Source organism: Simochromis diagramma, unplaced genomic scaffold, assembly GCF_900408965.1.
Source record: "Simochromis diagramma unplaced genomic scaffold, fSimDia1.1 OVJJ01000596.1, whole genome shotgun sequence".
Lineage (NCBI taxonomy): Eukaryota > Metazoa > Chordata > Actinopteri > Cichliformes > Cichlidae > Simochromis > Simochromis diagramma.
Window position 1 is genome coordinate 16,616,653 of NW_024387245.1, and position 25,233 is coordinate 16,641,885.

General features: G+C 38.7%; 2 protein-coding genes across 5 annotated transcripts in view; one reads left to right on the plus strand and one right to left on the minus strand.

The window, feature by feature from the left end:
- Nucleotides 1–5,602, minus strand: part of LOC120714237 (A-kinase anchor protein 2) — a 91,754-nt gene extending 86,152 nt beyond the window's left edge. For 2 of the 3 annotated variants that reach the window (XM_040000356.1, XM_040000355.1), the window contains exon 1: nucleotides 5,500–5,602. In XM_040000356.1, coding sequence (XP_039856290.1) covers nucleotides 5,500–5,543 — 44 coding nt within the window. In that variant the 5' untranslated portion in view covers nucleotides 5,544–5,602. The remainder of the gene's footprint in view (nucleotides 1–5,499) is intronic. The other variant, XM_040000357.1, reaches the window with a different exon arrangement.
- plppr1 (phospholipid phosphatase related 1) overlaps nucleotides 5,081–25,233 on the plus strand; it is a 97,145-nt gene continuing 76,992 nt past the window's right edge. For both annotated transcript variants that reach the window (XM_040000362.1, XM_040000363.1), the window contains exon 1: nucleotides 5,081–5,530. In XM_040000362.1, the coding sequence (XP_039856296.1) occupies nucleotides 5,300–5,530 (231 nt within the window). In that variant the 5' untranslated portion in view covers nucleotides 5,081–5,299. The remainder of the gene's footprint in view (nucleotides 5,531–25,233) is intronic.

Consider the following 25,233-nt stretch of genomic DNA (forward strand, 5'->3'; position numbering starts at 1 on the left):
CTGCTCGCACTGTCATTACAAATCATTCTTCCTTACTAATAATACATCGTACTTTTCTTTCTTTTCTTGTTTTTGGCCTACTGTACTTTTAACTCTCTCCTTGTCCACCTTCCCTCCTCCTCCAGCCCCTTCATTCTGGCGTCAGACACGCTGGTTTGTCGTTGACGGAGACAACAGCATCATTGTTCTTCTGCATCGCAACGAGGACGCGATGACCTCACTGCACAGCTAGCCCAGCTCCGCCTACCCCCCCAATTCCAGCCCAGACGTAATGGCCTCCAGATGTGGAACCAGAAGCAGTGAGACCCACACACACACAGACACATACACACGCACACAAATGTAACAACATGCAAAGTAAGAGTAGGTGGAAAAGGGAATGAGCAAATATGGACAAGGAAAGTAAGACAGAAAATTGCATCTGTGTGCAATGTTAATGGGACTTTTGCCTGCCTCTCCTGAGCTCAGTACTCCCACACTTCAGTTTTCCCCCAAATAACTAAAAAAACACATCAGCTACAGACTACAAACTATTACTTATTGTATGTGAGTTTGAGAGATTGGAAGAGAAAGAGGATGTGGAGGGAGTAAAAGCAACCCAAACAGACATATTTCTAGCTATGGTACTGCCAGACCTTGATCTCATTCATATTTTATACATCACTTAGAGAAGCCAAGCTGGGTTTGTGTGTCACACAGTCTGTCTGCCTGTCTGCATTTAAAATGCACAAATTTATGGGGTTTTCTTTCAAACTCATTTTCACCTTTTCCCCATTCATTTTGTAGTTTCAGTTATAAAGTCCTTTTTAGATGTAATGATCAGCATTTATGAAGGGCAGTTTAGGGTAGAAAAGCCTCTGAAGCATGCACTTTCGTAAGACACTGGCTTTCAGTATTTCATCACACATATTTACTTTACTACTTGCTCATCTCAACAACCAGCTGTCTGTATTTAGTCTGCCACAGTCTCATGTGAATCAGCCTCTTCAGGTTTTCTTTACCGTTGCCGTTAATTGTTAACAGCTACTTTCCACACAAAAAACCACACAAAACATAAAACCAGATCAGGGTACCTATACACCGTTTAAGGAAGCATAACCTTGTGTATTACCCACAAGCATATTAGAATAACTCACCTAGATCACACTGAATTCAAAGCTGAATATGACATATAATCTAAAACGTTTCTAGTCAACTGCAAAGTGAGATTATAATGAAGCAAACTTCTCATTTCTATCTGAATTTACTGACAATTTACATTGAGAGAGGGGAGTGCACATGGATGTCGGTGCATGCTATTTTAGGCACTGCATGCATCCATAAAAGCTGCTATATAGCTGAGATGCAGATGGGAAGCCAGAGGTCTTGGCCTTGAGAAACTCACAACCTCAGCATGTTCTTTTGGCTCCTTCTTTTTCCGAATGTCTAGCTGTAATCTGCACGTCTCATCCTCGGGCACTTTTTATTTGTAAGAGCAAATCTGTGAGTAAAACGAAAGCGTGTTAATTGTAAAAATAACTGTTTTGTGTTCTGGCTTTAGGTGATTTTTGATGCACTGGAAGGAAAAAGGCTGGATCTTTTACTATCTTTTAATCTTTTAATGATCTTTTAATATATTACTGTTTATATATAAGTTAGGAGGTAAATTTATTTATATAGTGCCTCTACAGACAAGGTACTGAAACCACTTGAGACCAGACATAAACAAAGTAAAATGCGACACAAATGATAATTTAAAAGATGAGTCTTTGGTGGCTCACAGATCATAGACTCGAGGGCAAATTATAGATTGAAGGGGCACAACTGAGGTTTTAGTCTGGATTTTGGGATAGATAGCAGGCCCTGATCAGAAAACCTGAGAGTCCTGCTGAGGGCATATGGCTGTAAAAGGTCACTAATATACTGTAGGTGATTCACCATGCAGAACCCTGAAAACCAGAACTTTAAATTCAATTCTGAATTGAATAGTGAGCCAGCACAGAGAGATCAACAGGAATGTAACGTGGGAGCGCTTGGAGGATCTAGTCAAGAGCCTTGCAGCAGAGTTTTATACAATCTGCAGATGATCCATGGAGGTTTTATTGATTCGGGTCAAGATTCAGTTACAACAATCGTGCCGAGAAGAAATAAAAGCGTGAATAAAAATCTCAGATTTTGATGTAATAGGAGCAATTTACTGATGTTTCTCAACTGATAAAAACAGGATCCAACCAGAGTTCTGACCTGCAAATCCAAGTGACAGTTTCCCTAACTGCTGATTTAATGTGGGGAGAGACTGGACCCAGATTTCAAATGATCTGAGGGACCAAGGTGGCTGGGGCATAAATAAGAATCTCAGTTAGCCGACATCCAGGACTTTACGCAGGACAGACGATATTTTTAGAATTAAAAACTTTAGTTTAGGTTTAATTCTGATGACTGCAACAGATATACCCACCCAGTGCCTCAGTCTCATGATTAACACATGCTGATCAATAGTGTCAAAGGAGTCAGACAACTAGATTTGCTTGTATCCCTGCACATCAACAAGACATTTGAGACTCTGAGGAGAGCAGATTCAGTAGAGTGGGCTCAACTGAATGAATGGGCTCTAAAAATGTTTTCCTTTCACCTTTTATTTCACTTGTGAAACTATTATTTTCAATTTCTTATATAACTCATTATCTTTAAATCATTCACACAGACCTTTTGGCAGAAGCTCATTAGTATCTCATCTGCTGATTATTTCTAATGATCGGATTGTTTCATTTCATAATACAGTCTGCATCAATAAACTGTCCAAATATAAACATGCTTCCAATGCATTTTAAGTGGCAATCAAAACACTGAACAGTAGGACAAATGACTGTTTAAACATTAGTGTTTCTTTATCTTGATGTGCTTCCAGTAAATTTAAATCAGTTTATACCATCCATATTTATACGCCGTCCCTTTAAGACTTGCTTGTATATGCAATAAAAAGCAGCAGAGAGTGGGCCATCTGCCACTGTGGCGTCTGCAATGTACATGACCACAACTACTACCTCGTCTTTCTGCTGAATCAGTGGACAACCCAGGGAGAGCACAGGGTACACGGTGATTAAACTGAGCCCACAGCGCAGAGGAAAGCACAGATAGGGTGTGATAAACTGGCTGAATCACAACAGCACTGCCTCATTTTTCCAATTATAACATTAACTATTGATGCAGCAGCAAAGCATGTCTGCTTAATGCCTCGCTGCACCTTCTTGGCCTTTCCTGATCATGGGTGTGGCTATGAAGGAGGAAAGGAAAAAAAAAGACACTGGAAACTGTCAGTCAAAGTGTCTGACGATTGCAGATTGAGGCTCTAAGCCTGTAGTTAGCTGCAGTAAGTCAAGTTGGATGCCACTCAAACCAAATCACTGATCACTCATTTGCTTTTCTGATAGTTCTGGAGGTTTTTTTTTCCAACATAGAAAACAAACCCTGCACAAGGACACATCATAGCCAGAATAAATGGATATTGAAAAGGCAATCTGATGAACTGATGAACTCACATCTTCTAACATCTATCATTACTAACAGAAACAAAACCACATTTGAGATCACATTACATGTGAGACCACATGTAATGTGACCGCTAACCGCTAACCACGCTGATATATTGTAATTTAATATCAACTGACCATCCATTATCTCTTTTGTTTTTTTTACATTTTTAGTATGATGAGCATCTTAAGCTTCTCATAGTTCAAGGTGAAGGTTCAGCAGTGTTGTAAGGAAGAAAAAGATGCAAGTTAATATGTTTTAATGCCACGATTCATACAATACTGAGACATCTGCGCCACACACCAAGCAAAATTAACAGTGAGGCAGTCAAAGCAGCACAGAGTGAATGAATTATAAAAAAATATACCATCTTTAGAGTTGCTAAATTGCTGTTTAAATGATGGTACTGACGTATCAATCACAGAGGAGGCCCCCCCTAAAGCACCTGCCTTATCCTCCTTTCTGACCTTAATGGGGACCATGACTTACAAAATATTACATTTAATAGGAAAGTATTTGAGGTCACAGAGTAAGGGAACTGAGGGCCATTCTCCCATGGACTTCTACACAATTACACATCAGTTTTCCTTTAGAAGCTATGCCCATCTATGCCAAGGATTTGAGAACTCTATGCTCGGGGAAATTTGTTTGAGAGGCCACAGCTACAGCAGAAGTATATTACAATGGTAGACTATTGTGTGAGCTAGTTTAGGTATATAATCACCTGTTCTCCTGTATTGGCAGGGAGTTTAATTTTAAATAAACAAGTGTCTGCTTTCTGGATATGGATACCAAATATTAGTCATGTTTTAACAACTTCAGACTGTCTGTGTTTGTCTGATGTTCCAGTCAAGAATCTGGACAGTTTGCTGACTATATTCATGATTTCATGATTGCAAACTACTGTCTTTCCTCCTAATTGTTATTCCCTGAACTGTAATATAAACATCCACCAACACCAAATCTGCAAACACACTGCAAACCACCCATGATATTATTTTCTCTTAAAGCAACAGGCTCACTTTACAAAGCACATTACAAAAGATAATTTCCTGATATAAAGGGTTTTGTTTGGAACAGCATTTGTCGTTACAAAAGACTCTTTTATCTTTAAATATGTAAGAATAATCTAAATGTTCTTTCTTAGAACGAGCAAAGCATTGTGCAACAGAGATCGTTTTTAATCCCAAACACAATTCTCAACACATATTTCCTAATTTTTCTTGGCTGTGTGGTTTCATGACTACTTGCTTCATTTTAGGCTGACTTTCATGCTGTGTCTAGAAAATAACTGGCAGTTAAATTTCACCAAGTGGCTTTAAAAAAAAAAAAAGCTATACAAATGAACACACGCACACACAGACGCACAAAAATTACACACAGGAAGCAGGGGTCTGCAGCATGGCGGACTGTGCTGACACAGAAAAGCTGGACCAAGCCTGCAGCCTCCACATTGACAATGCTACAACTTAACACACTGCACATACACGCACACACACATACTCTCTCTCTCTCTCTACATATATATATATATATATATATATATATATATATATATATATATATATATATATATATATCATGCACCACAGACCAGGAAGGGGATGGAGGAAAATGAGCAAAAAGGAGTGCAAAGCTGATTTTCTACAGAGACAGGCTGAAGACACAAAGCAAAGACAGCAACACAGAGAGGAAAACAGAGCGTAGCATTAAATGGCTGATGTGCTTTAAGGTGAGATATCTGTGGTGGGAGTGCGAGGGCAAGTGAAGAAAAGAGAGGCAGAGTGAGATGAAGAGAGGGAGGAGTGTACACGGTGTGCCGCGTGTCTCCTCTCCAGTCATGACTGAGCAGCAGCCTCACCATGACGGAGCTCCCGTTCCCATGACAACCCCGGCTGTCAGATGGAGGGAAGAGCAGAGGAGGGATGCGGGTGAGGAAGGGAGCGATGGATGGAGATGGAAACATAAAGATGAACGTGGTTTACTTACGGGGCGTTTGCTGTGCCGTTCCGCTGCAAAGGTGTGTCTGACATGGCTGCAACACCTGCTTCTTGCGTTCCCTTTTCCTCTCTCACCTTCCTCGTCCTCTTCTCCCACTCCTGTCCTCTAGTGTCCTTTTGACAGAGTTATGTCCTCCTCCTCCTCACCTCCTCGTCCTCCTCCCTCTTTGCCTCTGTATCTTCTCCACCTCCTCCTCTCCTCCTCCTCTTCCTCCTCCTTCTTTCCTTCTGCCTTTTCGGTGTGTGTTCTCTATACGCCAGGATGTGTCAGAGCAGCTGCTGCCGCCGCTCCTGCATCACCCCGCTCTGCTAGCAGGAGGCAACGGGTGCAAGCATGTGCGTGTATGTGTGTGAGTGAGAGAGCGAGAAGGACATATAGACAGAAAGAGCGAGAAAGAGAATTTAGTCAAAAGATATGGTTGAGGAGGGAGTGATGAAAGAAAGCATTGACTGTTGTATAGAGATATAGCCAGGGATGGGGAGGAGAGGGTGGCAAAGAGGCAGCAGAGAGAAAGAGAGAGAAACAATGGCTTTAGGGAGTTGAAGGATAATGAAAGGAGTGGCCAGCCTGTTTTCACTAACTACCTCTTGCAAACAACCTTTCCCCTCTGAGGATGACGAGGGGTTTCTTTAAAGAGACAGGTGGGATAGTAAAAGACACTGTTTGGTCAATTTAAAAAAAGATTTCAGAAATGGAAGATTTCTGAAGGGATAAGAGTGACAGGACTGCGCTGTGTTATAACACTGATTTGAACATGACAGAACACACTGTCTTACACTGACTGGCCATTTCATTAGTTACACTTAGCTAGTACTTTCAGAGCTGCCTTAATTCTTCATGGCGCTGATTTAACAGGGTGATGGAATCATTCATCAGAGATTTTGGTCCATATTAATGTGACAGCATCACACAGTTGCTGCAGATTTGTACATCCATGATGTGAATCTCCTGTTCCATCACATTTACGGTGCTCTGTTTGATGGAGGTTTGGTGACTGTGGACAGTGAACACATTGTCATGTTCAAGAAATGAATTTGAGATAGTTTGAGCTTTTTGACATGAAATGGATATGGTCAGAAGCAATACTCAACTAGGCTGTGGCATTTAAAGGATGCTCAGTTGATACTAAGGGCCTCAAAGTGTGGCAAGAAAATATCCCCCACACCATCTCACCACTGATATGAGCCAGGATGGGTCCAGGGCGTCATGTTGTTTACACCAAATTCTGATCCTGTCATTAGAGTGTTCATCAGACCACACAACGTTTTTCCAATCTTCTATTGCATACTTTTTGTGAGTCTGTGCAAACGGTACCCTCAGTTTCCTGTTCTGAGCTGACAGGGATGTCACCCATTATGGTCTTCTGCTGCTGCAACCCATCTGCTTCAAGGGTTGACATGCTCTTCTGCAATACTTTGGTTGCTATCAGCCCAAGCAGTCTGACCACACTCCTCTGAAATCTAACGTTAATAAGGGATTTTCTTCCAGAGAACTGCTGCTCACTGGATATTTTCTCTTTTTCGGAGTATTTTCCTAAACCTTAGCTAGGATTGAAAATCCCAGTAGATCATCAGTTTCTGAAATATTCAGACTAGTCTGGCAGCAGCAAACATGCCATGTTCAGAGTCAATTTAAATCACCTTTCCTCAATATTCTGATGCTCATTTTGAACTTCAGCAGGCCGTCATAAACATCTCTAAAATCCTAAATGTACAGAGGTGCTGTTGTCAGAGTGGTTCATTCAATATTTACATTAACAAGCAGCTGAACAGGTGTACCCAGTATGGTGGTGGTTGACTATCCAACATGCCTGAGGTTTACAGCGAGAATGCATCCAAAACTAAAACACAACAGAAACTGAAAATGCATCCTTACCCCAGCAGCTCTCGTATCTCTAACAAGAGCCCCTCACACCAGACAATCACGTGTTAAATTATTTGTGTCATATGTGTTGAAAAATTAAACCAAAGGTCCACAGAGATGTTTGGTTTTAGATTGGATATGAAGCCTGTTTTTCTGGGTGAAAGTCCTCTAAGCTCTTCAGCCACGTACGTCTATCTATGTAGACTATTTTGCTCTTACCCAGCAAGACCTGTGATTGGCTGAAATCTCCCACCACAGGCTATATTTTATTAAGAAAAAACCTTAGTTAGAAACCTTAGAATTTTTGCTTGGACATGTAATGACTACATTTGGGAGATTGCAGTTAGTTCCTTCAGATTTCAGCTTGAGAAATGAGAAATATCTAATACGTCAAGGAGAAGTGCAGCACACTGAAAGATAAATGTCCATTTTTCTCTCTATAACTCCAAAAATATCTAACAAAACTGTAACGTGTTCTTTAATTTGTCTTTCACTGTAACAGTTTATAAATATCCACAGCTGGCAGCAGTTTCACGTGTCTAACTACAGATCTCTCAGATAAGTACCACAAACAAACTGAAAACACAAAGAGGATTGTGTATCAGCTATTGAATTAACACAACATATTACAGATATTCCCAATGTAAAAGTGGTTTGTGGCTTTTTGGATGTCATCAGATATTTTAAACGGACTACTGGTTGCTACTGTAAGTGCAGGGTAGTGATTGCTGTTTAGTCTTTGGGAACTTTTCTCAGAAAGCTGAACAAGGAGCTCAGATGTCTTTTTATGGGCTCTATAACCTGCTGGATGCACACTTAGCAGCAATGAATGGGGGCCAGGGAAAAGCAGAATCTAATCTTTCTGGTTTCTCTTATTTCCTTCTTTTAATATTTGACCAAGTCCATGAGAACGTGCCTCACTCTGACATCTTTCCTTTTTTCCTGCTGTTATTAACCAATATTTTTCCCCACTGACAGGAAGAAGGACATGAAAACATTTACAATGCAATACAAAAGATTACAGCTGAAGTAAAACAAAAACTCAAATCCCTTAGGGTTAAGGTGCTACTCATCTACCACCGTCACCCATCTGTCTGTCATCTATCCCAGAATCTCACTAGCTAAGTGGAGCACACTTTTAAACCAATCAATATTCCCCCACTGGCCACTTTATTAGTACACCTCTTCAACTGCCTGCTGATGCAAATATATAATCAGCCAATCACTTGGCAGCAACTCAACACATTTAGACTCAGGATGTAGACATCATCAAGACGACCTGCTGAAGTTCAACATGAGCGTCATAATGGGGAAGACAGGTATTTTTGCACAACGTATGGTCTGTAGTTGTGTGCCAGATATTCACAGTTGTTTTTGTATTTCATAATATTCCAGACTGTTGGGAGGGTGGTGCAGATAAAAAAAAGGACAAATTATAAGACTTAGGAGGTTAAATAAGTCGTAAAGCTATTTTGTATTATAGCTCAATACTGCCATAAATGTTCTTGGTCTTGAGTTTTTCGCTGTGCAGGTCATTTACCCGGCTCAAGGACAAAGTGAATATCACATTTCTTAAAGCACTGACATGTTTCACATTCCTGGTTGTCACACTTTTGTCATCACTTGTATGGTTTTTTCTCAGCTCATCTGCTTCCTCACTGCTGAGCCCTCTTTCTCCCTCTGTGTCCCTTCCCATCAGTTTGTGTTGAGTCCATGGTTATCGTGTTGCTTGGTATGTCAGCTATTTAGAGGCAGCTCTTTAGGTTTAGGTAGTGACCTTAAATGGGCATCACTCTTGCACCCTCCACCCTCTTTTACACACACCAACACTCAATCCCACCCTGGAGGTTGTGTTTTACTAGCGTGTGTTTGGTTATTCACGTTGCTGAGCGTAGGCAGTATATTATAATGGTAATATATAGATTTTAACATATACAGTTAATGAATTATTCCCATGGGCTTGGTTCTTCTTAAGTCTTTTTCTAGTATAGAAGAAATAGTGATGCTCAGAAGTGACTCATTTATAAACTCATAACTTTGAGAAATTAAAAGTTTTATTAATATTATAGGTTATTTACTGAACTCAATTTGTTTATGAGCACATTTAAGAAAAAGTTGAGACATATGAGACAGAAAATTGGATCAGTTAAATTCAAAGCACAGAAAACATAAATGGATGTGCATTAACACAACAGCATTGTGCAGAGGATTTCACAGAAGAGAGCCATATTTTCATGACAAGGCATGAAAAGGCAACAGAAAATAAAAGGGTTGTTAGATATTCTACTGATAAAACCTTTGAGCTCTTTATTTCAGCTAGTAGTTGTGGAGTTTGCTGAAGGGCTTTGATCACCAGCTTCAGTTAAAACACGGTTTTGTGTGCAGGAGAAGTTATATATATATATATATATATATATAACTCAGGGAACTCACTAAAGGACATATTACTGAATTCCAGGAGCATGTGTCAGACTTTGATGTCTTAAAAATAAGTCATTGTCACCCTTAGATGAGCAGGGTGAGGTGAAACCTAAAACTTGACTGAAATTTGTGCAGGATGCAGAAGAACTGATCCATTAGAGAGCAGACTAGTTTAAGTCAAATGTTAAATAACTTGTATTAACAAAAAACAGAATTAATTTCAATGTAATATTTAAAGAAGACTGGGGGGCATGAGTTTATCTGTGAAATTTCACTGTTAAGGATGTTGAGTTCTGAGATTATGTGGCGCTAATTGTTTAATATTAGGAAACATTCATATGGAATATTATTTGCTTCAGGATGACTTTTAAATACAGTCTGAAGCTGTGGTTATTATACCAATTACAACTCTATGGATGTGTTTGAGAATGACATTTAAAAATATATATATATATTTTTCTCTCCGTGTTTTGGCTCATTGTTGACATTTAGCAAGAGTATTAGAATCTGCCACATGTGGCTTTTTTCCATTTTCACTCTGCTCCCCTGCAGTTCTGATATTATGAGTTGTGGCCTTAGATTAGTGCTGGGACTTAACATTTTCTGCCTTTCAAAGACTGAGTGAAGAATATTGATGCAGGGGAAACTGAATATTATGAGGCGTTGTTTTGTGCCCAGGCCACCAGTTAGTCACATTTGGGTTTAGTAGCATTCAATAATCAAGTGACTCATAATGTGAACTACCCTGTAATGTCTTACAGTCGTACTGCATATGTAACCCAAGATGATGAACATTGCAGAATATCTTTAAAATCATGAAGTCTACTGCCATCTTATGGATTTATAAAGCTATTAAAGCTACTTCCTTGTTCAGTAGGGATTTGTGTTTGTCCCAGGAACAAACCAGGGATCACTATGGAGCCACTATTTATAAAGCCATTCTAAAATTTTAAAAGGTGATTGATGATTTATAAGTCATGTAAAAAAAAAAATACATATAGGTGTAAGTACAAATGGGACAATGACTGTGAGAGATCCTGAAAACAGGGTTTATGTATTTTAAAGAAACGAATGTTTGAAAGATAATAAGATTTATGTGATTATACTCTCAGTCTACTCTGCAAAAGAAAGCAAATTATTGTCATTATTTAGTGGCCAATTATATATTTACTGTAAAACAGATGTAATGAGGCATTATTTATATTGTAACAAAGGATATAATAACCTGAATATGCAGGATTTAAAGTGTTATGGGTTTATAATTCAAAGGTTATTTTTGATTATGTTGGAATTTTCACATTTTTATGTGTGCAATAATGAAGATGTGCCGCAAGTTATGAAATCTATGTTCTTTCCAATTAAAAAATAATGATTAAAGAACTGACGGTTGCTGGACTTGCGCTTCCTTGAAGCATCCAGTTGAGGGCGCTGGCTGTCAGACTTTAAAGTGGAAGTATGCCAGTAATTTCCTACCTTAGAGATTACATTGCGATTATATTCTTTTAGAGATTTACTGCAACTTATAGCCACATTATCTCTCCCTATATGTGTTGTTTTTCTCATTACAATTCTCAATTCTCAAAAAATGCCTATGACAAAAAAAAAAATCTCTGTAAAAGAGACTCACAATTCAGCCTCGTCTCAAAAGCTGATGTTGTATATCTGAACATGCAGAGAGTGCTCTGCTGTTTAGCAAATATTTTTCAAGGTAAGTTCTACACTGTGTCAGACATTTAGCTTGTTAGTGTGTGTAGTTTGTATGACAAAAATGCCAGGCCTGGTTCCTGCACTCTCAGACAGATGCACACACATTTTGAAAAACAGACAGAGACAAGTGGTTTCTGCTTTCTGCTCCACTGGGTTTTGGTTGTTGAAGAAAGTCTTTGAGCTAAAATAACCCAGGTATACCACAGGAACCACAACTGGGATTTACTCTGACCCACTTAGTGCCTCAAACAGATTTTACTCCAACACAAATGACTTCACTAATACTGGGGACAAAAACACTTTAAACACGAACAACTTGCTTTCATTGTAATGAAATGAAATCTCAGAACATTAGGCATCAAAACATATCTGAGGGACCTAAAATAATTAGTGGCGTTTCAGTGTGGAGTGTGCAGGTTGTTCTTGTGCTTGTATCAGTTCCCTCTGGACATTCTGGCTTCTACCCAAAGTGGTTGTTACATGACAATTACACTTTGTTGCACACGTGCACTATGGACATCAACAGCAGTATTCATTCTTGTTCCTTGAATTCCACCTTAAGGGTAAATGCATATTTGGTGCAGTGTTATATCTCCATGGACAAATCTGCATGGTAGATAGAAGCTAAGCGGCTTGTCGTCTGATTGCAAACTTTCCATAAGACCCAAGTTGATCCAAACGTGCTCATGGACATGGAAACTTAAACAAGCCTCTAAGTTTAACTGGTGATTCAAAATCATCTTTTAATAGTGTGTCATTGTCCAACTCTCTACTGGCCTTGAATTAAAGCTAATACTTTAGTTTTAAGGACTTGCAAAGCAAACAAACAAGAACTGGATGCACAAGTTTGAATTTATTTTGGATTTATTCTAATCCACACAGGGTCAAAATGATATATTGAGTCAAATACACACATACACTTCTTATTGGTAAGCTTGATTGACTATAACTGGTAGTTTCTTTTTGCCAGCATAAAAACAATTTGTTTGATTGCATTGGATTAACCAATATTCAGAACAAAAGTCCAAAGGAAAGTCCAAGGAACTCAGTGAAGAACTGTAGATTTACACAAGCTGGGAAGATCTCTCGTAGCCATTTCTAAACAACTGCAAATTCCAAACTCATCTGTTAGTAAGCTTTTCAGATGTGCAACTACTTTGTCAGGATCTGCAAGATGATCAAAACTATCATTCTCAGATGAGAGGAAATTAGGAAATTGCAGCAAAAGGTGGTTCTACAAAGTATTGACTCAGGGGGCTGAATATTTATGTAATTACGCACACCCCACTTTTCAGTTAATTATTTGTAAAAAATGTTTGGAATCATGTATGATTTTCGTTCCACTTCTCACGTGTACACCACTTTGTGTTGGTCTTTCACGTGGAATTCCAATAAAATTGATTCATGTTTGTGGCTGTAATGTGACAAAATGTGGAAAAGTTCAAGGGGAATACTTTTGCAAGCCACTGTAGGTCTGTAGGAGCTACATTCAGTTTAGTCTTTTCCAGACTTTGATATTACAGAGATAAGAGCTTGGTTCCATGATACTGGTATTTTGCCACCCCCCAGGATATAATTAAAACAGGATTTCAGTAACGGTGTAATAATATGTTTAAAGATTTTATACCCTTCTGAGGGAAAACCATCTGAGGTTTACATTAACATGGACTGAGAGGGCACAGACCAAGATAGAAGGCCCTGCTCCAAAATGATCACCTTCAAGCTTGAATGAGAAAAGAGGTTTGTTTGGAAAAGTAAAGCCAAGGCTTTCAAACCTGAACACACTGTAGTAGCTGTCCAGCATGGTGGCTCAACTTCATCTCAAATCAACAGCTAAAACTCGGATACAATCGGGTGTTCCAAGAGGATGATGATCCTAAACACACATCAATAATGGTTTTTAAATAGATAAAGCAGACTAACATTAAGCTCCTGGATTGGCCTTCCTAAAGCCCTGAACTCAGCCCTCTTACAAATGTGTGGACTACGCTTAAAAGCTGTGTCTATGACAGAAAACCAACCAGTTCAAATGAACACTACCAAGCATTTTATTTATCGAATGAAGCCAGCTGAATCAGATTTTCATTACTTAAGGCAGTTATACAAGAAATATAATTAATAAGAACAATATGCGCAAACTTTTAACATAAAAGTTGTATAAGACATTTTTAATGCAATCAAAACAAGTAAATGACAATGCAAATTTTCACTCACTGCTAGTGCTTTAAAGCGGTACAAAAACATTTGCAGATACTTAACTTTGATACAGACAGTTTGAGTGGTTGACCCACTTCAGTTGTGCAAATACGTGTGTTTGCTACGGTGGTGATAAACAATTCATAAACATCCGAGGCAGGATTTGGAGGAACATGCAGGATGGCAACATCCTTCCAGTCAGGAAAAAGTTATTAAAAGAAATAAAATATTAAACAAAAGAGACCCATTCTCTGATCTGAAGCGCAACTACTGGAACAGGTGAGGCTCACTGCTATTTTTAGCACCTGTTTTTTAAGGTCAGTCTGCCATCAAAATGTAAAATAAATGGACAGTGACAAACCAAATATGGGATACAAAGGACACTTACCTTATTTTTTTGGTATTTAATATCATAGCTATCAGCTGAGTAAGAAGGTAAGTAAGAAAGGTGCAGACATGATGGACGAGTAGTCAGTCTGCTTGAAAACTGCATGTATAGTGTTTCTGTAGACAAGTCTGTGCAGTCACAAAATTGGCATGGGGTGATGATATGTGCACGGAGTGGCTCACCATCTGAGAACAGTTTGTGTTACTCGGGCCCTTGGATACTGTGTAATGGTGTGCTCAGAGCAAACTGCCCAAATGGTCTTGCATCACTGTTGCAAGGCAAGACGGAGTGCAAATACTAATTAGAAAGCCATATTATTCACTTATATCTGCAAGAGATGTAAAAATGATTTCTGCAATGAAGTTCATTTTTCAGATTGCACAGTAATAACAGCACTTTTTAATTTTCCTGAAATTATCAGGAAAAATGCTTTCCAAAATATCTTATGTCGAAAAAAATACCCAAACATTTACAGAATCTCAAGTCTGAATACTGTTTTCATGGTTCAACACTTTCAACAGTTGAGAAGATAAAATAAAACCATGTTAATTAACTTTTTCTGCCAGTTCCTTAGTGATGTTTTTCAGACTAAAAGCTTGAAGCTTAAACTAAACTTCTGAGTTCTGGTCTGATGGCAATGTGGAGTCTATCTGCCGTCAACATTTATCCATCTATGAGCAGTGTGAATAAAACATCAGAGAGGAGATTGTTAATTGTGTCCTGTTTGCTGACTAGTCATATTCATAACGTACACACAGACACAGGGCTAACACTTCGGTTCAGACTGTTGGGGCGGTGGAGTATATGTGAAGTATATATAGAGCTATAAAGCAGTCAGTAAAGGGAGGAACATTACTGTTAGCATTTTACTGGGAAATCCCAAGTACTGGTTTGGAGGAGGGGAAACTGTGTGGGAATAACTGTGAGGATAACCCTGTGCTTGGAGGGTGGGTGGGTGCTGTGTGTACATACAGTACTGTAACAACGTGTGTATGTGTGCGTGTGTGTGTGTGTGCGCGCGCACTGGCAAGCAAATGTTTGTTTTGTGGGTTGAATGTACTTCTACTTATGATTTCTGCAGGTTTGTTTTGGTGTCTATGCATGCACGTGTGTGTGTGTCTGTATATGTGCATGTGAGCACGCAGCTGTGACACGCAAAAGAAGGCCAGGGCCCCCGAGACAAACGTGGCCGCTTACCCGCTTGGTTGCCATGACAACGGCGAGATGGGAAAGGCTCTGTCGGAATTGCCATTAAAATGGAGAGCGGCGCACCACTGCATGCCTACACACACACACACACACACACACACACACACACACACACACACACACACACAATTCATTCACATGAAGACAAAGCAGGCATAAAATCACACACAAACACGAGCGTGCACACAGTGTGGATCCTCTGTGTTGGCTGCATTGCTGTGGCGTTTGTGGCATAAGAGATATGGTAAAATATACAAACCCGCCACAACTACAACATCGATATCACAATTAATGGCTCATAATTCCCTAAGGGCAAGTGGTGTGAATGTGAGTGTGTCTGTGGGTGTGCATGTGCAATAATGGGACATTGTTAAAATAGTGCTGCGTAGGAGAAAACAGGAGGACCCAGCAGTATACTTAAAGACAGACAAGGCTTAAGGAAGTCTTGTGTTTTCCTGTGTTTATGTGGATGTGTGTGTGTGTTTGTGCGTTTTATTTATTCTTACATCTTTAATAAGGTCCAAGAGGGTGAGCACGTTTTTGAAAGGTGAAAGGTGAGTGTAAAAATGCACAAACAGTGAAGGACAATGGCATTGTCTCACACTTAATTCTCAGTGTACCCTTGCGGGTCTATAAAACTCTACCCTCTATTTCTCTCAAACACATACACACACACAAACATCACACACACACTGAATCTTTGTTAGCTGTTAGCTGTTATGTCGATACACAGTCTCAGACTTTTCCTGCTTGTACAACAAACTGACTCGCTGACTTGCAGAGAACTGGCGAAACCCAGACCTCTGAGAAAACTGCTGTCCTGTAGCGAAGATCCGCTGGCAGGTCTTTACTACCATGAGGTTCGTAGTGGATCATGTTGGCAGGGAAAAGAGAGCCAACTCCAACTATTACGACAGTGTTGGAGTAATGTGTTACAAAGTAGCACACTGAAATACTCGGATAACTTTTTTTATCTGATAATAAGTGTAATTTAATAGTTCATTTCTCAAAAGCCTGAATATGCATCCATTCAGGCATTCATAATGTTTCTGTCTCCTTCTGACTCCTCGCATATTCAGTCCTATGTTTGTGGCAGATGGCGGAGACAACGGCCTTTACAAGTATTCACATTAATCTCTCTTTTTATTATGTATTCTGTTAAAGTGTCTCTCAGCTGATGAGGAACTAACAAACATAAACTCCACTCTTGGTGAGGCCTGTTGGGGAAAATAACGATGATGATCGTGCTACAGTTAAAAACAGCGAGAGGTAGCTAAAGCTGTCGCTCAGTGGAAACTCAACAAGCGTGTTTCATGTTATCAGCTGTTTGCACGGCAAAGTGAACACATCAGAGGTAAATGTGCAGCAGGCTATATAGATACAGATTTATCTCTAAAGATAAAATTGGTCGAAAAATGGCAAATATGGTGCTTATGTAGCGTTTTTCTACTCTGTTTCTTTGTGAGTCTTATTCATCAGTTCACGCAAACACATTTTTCATGGCCAAAGCACTTTAACCAAACATTCACACTCTCACATGGGTAACTTCTGGTGCAGGAGTGGGAAATTAAACCACCAACCTTCGAAACTAGTCGCCGATCAACTTTACCTCCTGAGCCACAAGGAAAAAACACAGAGAAGCTATTTCAACTAATAAAAAGATTGTCTAGCAAGCATTAAAAAGCTCTTAGATGATGAGTAGGAGACCACTGTGAGAATGCTATCTGTATGTGAAGAGCAGCCTTTGCTACTCTAGCAAAGTTAGAGTTACACTAATTAAACATTGCATTATTTATTTACCTTGGAGCACAAGTAAACATCCTACCGGGCATAATAAAGATATTTACAGAGCACACAATTGGACTGGAAACTCTCTCAAAAAACGTTTATTTCCTTAAGTGAGAATATTTTTTTACGGCAGGGCAGCATCATAATCACTGTGTTAATTTGCACTTGTCTCATACTTACACTTGAAAAAATTAGATTTATATTGTAGAGATGGTGGAGATAGAAGTTGAAATGTAACCTACTTGTGAAACGTTGACTGTATACACACAAAGAAGTTTCTGTTATTTAAGTCATACTGAATTTGCTGCTCATTAAATTCAGAAATACTGCCATTAGACAACAAGTGACACAGTTTTGTAATATTTTGCTGCAGCTAAACCCTAATTAAAAATTTATTTACCTCCAGCTGCAAAGCAAATACAGCTTCAGCCCCTTTTTAGCAGCAATACCTTTTAGCTATAAATGCAAAATTAAGTGGTTACTAATGTTTCTGTTTCTCTTATATATATATCTGTGATCACTTGCAACCTCTCCTCCTCTCCTATTTCACTAAAATTGCTGTTTATATCTTCTTCCCATTAATAGTTTTGCAAAAACATGTAGAATTTCTAAACAAGACAGTTTTACTATTCCACTATGCTGCAAATAGTGTAGTTAATTTTTTACCACTTCTACTGCTCTCAGTAAATGTACACATATTTGTTTGTTTGTAAGTTGTAACTCATGTTTATCAATTTGGAGATTTAATTGGAGCTTGCCAACCACTTCATTAATGCCCTGGTCCCTCTTTTGCCTTTAGAAATGCCTTGGCATAGATTTAACAAGATGCTGGAAACAGAGATAAGAGATTTTGGTCCATAATGATATGACAGCATGAAGCAGCTGCTGTAGCTTGCGATGACTGAGCTTTGTGACATGGTGCATTATCCTGCGTGAAACAGCCACCAGTTGGTCACTGTGTTCAACAAGGGAAAGACGTGGTCAGCAATAATACTCAGGCAAGCTGTGCAAAACAATGTTTTAAGGAGCCTAACAAGTGCCAAGAAAATATCCCTTCATACAAGGCAGCATGCATCCATGAGCTGCCCAAGTTAAAATTATCAGTGTTGTTACTAGTACTAGCAGTACTGGGCCTATGTTTATTTGTACCAGATCAATACTAAAATTTGCAGTATTGCACACCACTACCATTCAGAGATGCTCTTTTGCATATCTGCATATCTTATTTATAATGACAGGCTTTTATTCAGTTACCTTCTACCTATTTTAGTTGCCTTCTTTGAAGGGGTTTAGTCATTTTCCTCTATCCTGTGGCATAAACAAGGCATTTTCACCCAGATAAATGCCGCTCAGTGGATATTTTTTCTTTTTCAGACCATTCTCTGTAAACCCTGGAGATGATTGTGTGGGAACATCCCAGCAGATCAGCAGTTTCTGAAATACTCAGAACAGCCTGACTGGTGCAAATAACCATGCCATGTTCAAAGTCCTTTAAATTCCCTTTCTTCCCCATTCTGATGCTCAGATTGAACTTCAGCAGGTCGTCTTGATGATGTCTACATGACTAGATGCACTGAGTTGCTGTCATGTTACTGGCTGATTAGACATTTGGATAGGTGTATCTAGTGGCTAGTGAGATTAAACAGGTCATACATTTTCCAACATCAAGGGAAGTACAGCCAGCAACAATAAGACAGCTGCAGTCGATAAAATCGACTGGAAAAAAATAATCAGTTCCCCATATCAACTTGCTATTGATTTAATTTCAAGTTCTGAGAATGGCTGACCAACTCTCAAATATATAGATTTTAATATACACATTTTTTTCTGTACTAATCCACCAGAAAATGAAATCAGTTGCTAAGATGTTTCACAGCTGAAACAGATCTTCCCTCAGTGGTTTTGTGTGTCTGGACATTCTGCGTGATTGAATCCTCTCAGGCGTGATACACTTGCTTGTGTTTTTATAGTCCGAGCAGGGGCAAGCGGTCTACACACCCACTGTAACGAAAGGTTAACCTAAATGTTAAAGAAAACCTCAGGGGTACTTTTTCTGAATCTCAACTGGCTTTCAAGTGTGTTTACTCATTCATTCATTCAAAGAAAGTGATTTGCATGTTGGAAAATAATGTTGAACTGGGAAGTGGATGACTTCAAGATTGATTAGAAGGTAATGTGTCTTACACACGTTGGTTATAATGTATAATTATTTTTATAAAGTCAGTTTCTCTCTCTCTCTCTCTCTCCCTCTCTCTTTGTCTCTGTTCTTCACTTCGTTGACCAGATTTCTATGTAGATTCACATTGTTGCCTAAGGCCACGGCTTCAAAAATATGGTTTCGTAATACTGCTCCTTTGCTGCCTACATAATCCCTTTTCTCAGGCTCTGGATCCCCCTGCCTTTATTTTTCCTCTTAGATGCTGTCTCCCTAATTTAGGCTGCAACTCCTACTCTTTCTCTCTCTCTTTCATTGTCATAAATTCTCAAAGAAAAGAAAATGTCTTTGTTTCTCTGCCTCCTTTTACTCCTAGTGTCTTTTCAACAACATAATTTAGCTCCAGCATAAATATTTAACATCCATTCCACTACTGTTCCACTGGTATTTATTTTATTTATTACACAAACAGCAATGGTAGCAATGGTGTATGTCTATAAGATTGATTTGCTATAGTAAAAACAGTCAAAAGGCATTCAAGCTATCAGATACTAACATCAAGTCAGTGCATGTTGCACACTTAGACACCTCTATACACTGTTTTTATCCAGATCTGTTGAGTACACGTGTGCATATGCCCAGAGTTGATCTTGTGCTTAATCAGACATTGCTTTGTGTAAAACAATCTATATAACCATGTCTCAAAATCATAACAGGTAAAGGAAATATTGGAAAACAATGTCCTGGCTGAGAACGCTGTGTCATCCTGAAAGGATTACAAAAACAAAGAGTTTTCTAAGGTCTGACGTGACATCATCCTGGCTACAGGTTTGCCAGTTTCATCTTTGATTGCATTTTATGCTGTCTAGCTTTTGATCTTTATATAAGGTGAAATTATTTTTGATGTTCAAAATTGATCAGTTTCACAGTGTGTGTGCTTCGAGCAAACACCAAACGGAAAACTAAATGTGAAATATGGTGATCTCACATGTGCCAACACACATATGCTTCTAGTAGCTGCTGGGCACATGGCAGTCAATGTTGCTGTAAACATGCTTAAAGGATGCAGATGAATAAGAGTGGCAAGTGTAATTTCACATTTCTTTAATGACATCTTCGTCATAAAAAAGGATATTTTGCTGTTTCTTTAAGTATTTAATATGTTTCTGTTTATGAATAACCTGTAACCTTTTCATCTAACCTTTATAAATTTTGTAACGTGTACAGTACTGTGCAACAGCCTTGAGTCACCCTTTTGTTTCTTTATAATCTGCTAGGAACAGGAAATAAGTACAGCAAATCACTGAAAAGATATATAGAAATACACTGAATAAGGAGTCTGTAAAATTCCAAAATAAAATTCCAAGTCAATAATTGGTATGATAACCTTTATTTTCAACACAGCTTAACCTCCTAAGACCCGAACTCTTCCATGGCATGCATTTTTAATTTCTTTTGATATTTGGGCATATTGGGCCCCAATGAATGTAAAAACAAAACAGTTGAAAACAAATTGAACTGTACTCTTCCACCATTTTTGATCAGGCTTTGATGAACACTACATGGATCAAGTGAAGGTCCAGATGCATCTCTCAGGTTCTGTGTCAGCCTGACACACAAAGACATGACTTTCAGATACTGTTCATCTGGCTGTCAGTTCTTTTTTTACTACATGTGTCTAATTTTCTCAACTTTTCAAATACACATGACGAGATATGCCAAGTTTTCAGCTAATAGGTCTTTTGAAGTCACCTTGTTATCAACACAAGCCTGTCAAACTATGCTATTTTTGCATTTTCCTTATATTCATCTAAAAAAATGTGACCAAATGATGTGTTTTTGCAATGGCCTGTTAGTAAAAAGGTGTCTAAAGATACAATTTAAAACAGAGTTTATGCTAAATTGTCTGTTATATGTAGACACAAGACTGCTTCGTCTTGAGTTAGGTGCCTTATCCTTGAATGATTTATAGGTCAGTGTTAAGAGGCTTAATAAACAAATAAAAAAAACCTTTAAGTTAAAACATTTCTCTGAAAATACCAGGTACAAGGACTGGACTGAAAATAAGTGAAAAAGCAGCCAAAGTCAAAAGAAACACTTCAGAAATCCTGAAGAGTTATTTCGCAAGACTGCAGTAAAAGCTCACATGAAAGTCTCAGTCCTTGGAATCAAAATATACAGAAATGAACGGTGGCTCTATGCAAGTGCACCATAGTCATAGTGCAATGAATAGAGATATACTTGTCTATGTGAACACAACAGGGTAAATTATCTCCAGTTAGAATTGCTGCAGCAGATAGTGTAATTCCAGTGGCACAGTGATTTTTAAACCATAGATATAATGTCAGACTACCCTAATATTTAGGTAGTGTTATTACCGTAGTCCTGACATTTATAACAGCTGCTGCATTGTGTCCTACAGTGTAAATTACCTAACACAAAAAATTTACTGCTGCAATCAAGCAAGTAAGTTTATGAGGACAAAGCCATTGCTGAAAAAGAGTGACCTTTGAGTGAAGCTAATGGAAATACAGGCTAAACAGACTTTGCGTTTCCTTGTTTTGAAAGAAGAATCTTACAGCATTAAATATATTAGTGCACAGACGGGTGGCTGGTAGATTTGCATCACATTGCAGCTTGTGCTATCTTCACTGACCTGTGAGACTCTGTGAGAGGTGGGGAGGTGACAAAACATAAGAGGGAAGAAAGGAAGTGGTTGAACAAAAGATTGCATGCTGTATTATTTATCTCCTGCAGATGTAAGTCTACATTATTTATCCCCATGGGCAGCACATTTCTGCTCTGACCGGTAATAAATTACTTTTCTCCTGTGATGGATAGTTTTTTATTTTATCATAGGTTTGATCATCTGCGTGTCTGCTGTGAGCACTTATAATGTGGAATTGAATCAAACTCTCAAAATATAAAGTATTTGAGTACAATAGATATATTTTTTATATGTTCCACTGTTGGACACTTTGGTGCCCTGAGCCAAATCCATTACTACTGTGTTTGCTCCACTTTGTTGTCCTGGTGTGCATTTGTTTGTGTGCATGTGTGTGTGTGTGTTGACTCATATTGCTTCCATAAGCTTTTAACCATCTGAGTCTATAATGGAGATGAATGCTGGCTGCTCTGTCTTACAACAGTGATTTAATCACACAAACAGGCAGCTAGATCTTATGTGCACATACTGTATATATGTGTTTGTGTATGAATGCTCTCTCAGTCTTTAGCTCAGACCACACAGATCTGTGTTTCTGACAGAGAACCCCAGGGCATAAGTATGAAATTGCAGCAAAGTGGATGAAAATGTTTATCTATGCAAGCCTTCTTGAAAGTATTCATGAGTTTGAGAGCAAGATTTTTTGGTCATTCTCATTTAAAAATGAGATGAGAATTATGGGTTGTTTTTTTCCCCCTGAGGCTAATTTAGACGTAAGATGTGAGTTATTGTGGATTTTCAGTCTGAGGTTTACAAGTATATACTCGAGACTATGATCAAATTGGAGCCTGAATTATTATATATTGTGAAAATGAATTCAGTCAAAGTCCTTTAATAGTGTGCCAGCCTGTTTCTTTATAATTCTTTATAACTCATAGTGTATAGCTTAATTGGTGTAGCTATGGCAGCCATTTAAACCCTTCCTCTGCTGACATCATAACCCTATTTATGCTTCTTAGAGCACATCTGGTTTCATTCAGCTAAAACCATCCACCTGAAGAAGTGACTTCTGAGCGTCTAAACTGCAGAATCACTGTGATTTCAATGTGTAGCACATAAACAGAACAAACAAACTATTTCCAAAAGGGCAGAAGTCAGCTTTAGTCTGTTCTTTTCCACCCTAGTGACTTGCTAGTAAAGGTCATAGAACATTTTATGGTAGCACATTATAATACAGCCAGTGACTAAGGGTGTAATTCCCCTGTAATTAAATGGATTTTCAATGTTTTTTTAAATTTAAAATTCAATGTTATTATATTTGCATACAAACACTTAAAGTTAGGTAACCTAGAATAAGGGCGTAAGCAGACAGGTTATCCGGTTGTTCAGTGATGACGCGACGAATCCTACTTCCGGGCCTAAAGTAGTCTGCGTTTAATATGGCTTTTGTGTTGTTAACATGTTTAATGTTTTGTATTTTCTTCTATTTGATTTCAAAAAGCTCCTAAAACAGTCAGTGATCACTGTTGACCTCCCTCGGCTTTTATTACCACTAATCATTTATTTAAGCTCAGTTTTTAAAACCTTAGGATGCAGCCCATCCCATGCAGCAGTATATGAATGACTAACCTCGTATTGTGGATGGATTATCTCAGTTGTTCTCCTGGCTGAAGTTTGGTCCTTTTACAGCATCCTGCCATGCAATTACATTTGTTCCTGACCACCGAGAACACTCACGTTAACTTTTATCGAGTGGAAAAAAAGTTAGCTCGTTTATATTATGCTAACATAGCTGTGTCGCTAGCGGTCACGTAGCACATCATTATATACCAGCTAGCCAAACTTCAGTAACCCTACAAACGTCACTGCTGTTTAGTTTTCTGTCTTCATTTATGTTGGAAGTGATAACAGAGCTGTACGTTTTAATTTGTTTCCAAAACCCCGCAGTCAGGACATGCTATATTGTATTTAGATAGAAGCTAGCGAGCTAACTCCCTGCTAACTTCTAACTCCGTTAAATGTCATAAATTCCGTTTTCATGGATGCCTGGATGTTAAACTCAATTGTTACACCTGGTAGAGCAGAACGCTGATCATTTTATTAAAGATGAAAGACTTTAGACAGTTTTTCAACTCTCAGTAATGCCATAGTGATCGTTTGATATATGGACCCGCAGCGGAGTTTAGGCCCAGACACAGCTAGTGACGTCAGACTGAACAACCGGATTACAGGAAACAAATAAGAAATAATTATACTGTATATGAAAGATTAAGTATAAATTTAAGCAGTGAGTAAGTCATTTTAAGTACTCTGCAATTTCCTGGTAATTTAGTGGAAAAACAAACAATATACTTTACTTTTTGGGGCGCAGGTCGTATTATGGACTGGGTTAACTTTGTCTAACATCTGGGTATTTTACAAAGCAGGAGAAACTATGAGAAATTTTAAGTACAAGTTAAGTAAAAAACGACAGTCGAATAACAGATAATCCATCATGCACATTAAAACAATGAATATTAAATAGTTATGCAAAAAAAAAACAAAGCTGTAAAAGGCAAGATTAACATGCTCTTTCAAGTGGCCTGTGCCCCAAAAGGTACAGTGTACATATGGTTTAAGATGTGAAATATTGTTTGTTTTTCTGCAAAATTAATTCAATTCAATTCAATTCAATTTTATTTATACAGCGCCAAATCACAACAGCAGTCTCCTCAAGGCGCTTTATATTGTACAGTAGATCGTACAATAATAGATACAGAGAAAAACCCAACAATCATATGACCCCCTATGAGCAAGCACTTTGGCGACAGTGGGAAGGAAAAACTCCCTTTTAACAGGAAGAAACCTCCGACAGAACCAGGCTCAGGGAGGGGCGGCCATCTGCTGCGACCGGTTGGGGTGAGAGAAGGATAAAAGAGATGCTGTGGAAGAGAGACAGAGGTTAATAACAGATATGATTCAATGCAGAGAGGTCTATTAACACATAGTGAGTGAGAAAGGTGACTGGAAAGGAAAAAACGCATGGGAATCCCCCGGCAGCCTACGTCTATTGCAGCATAACTAAGGGAGGATTCAGGGTCACCTGGATATTATGGTCAACAGTATTGAATGCTGCACTGAGGTCTAGCAGGACAAGCACAGAGATGAGTCCACTGTCAGAGGCCATAAGAAGATCATTTGTAACCTTCACTAAAGCTGTTTCTGTGCTGTGATGAGCTCTGAAACCTGACTGAAACTCTTCAAATAAACCATTCCTCTGCAGGTGATCTGTTAGCTGTTTGACAACTACTCTTTCAAGGATTTTTGATATGAAAGGAAGGTTAGAGATTG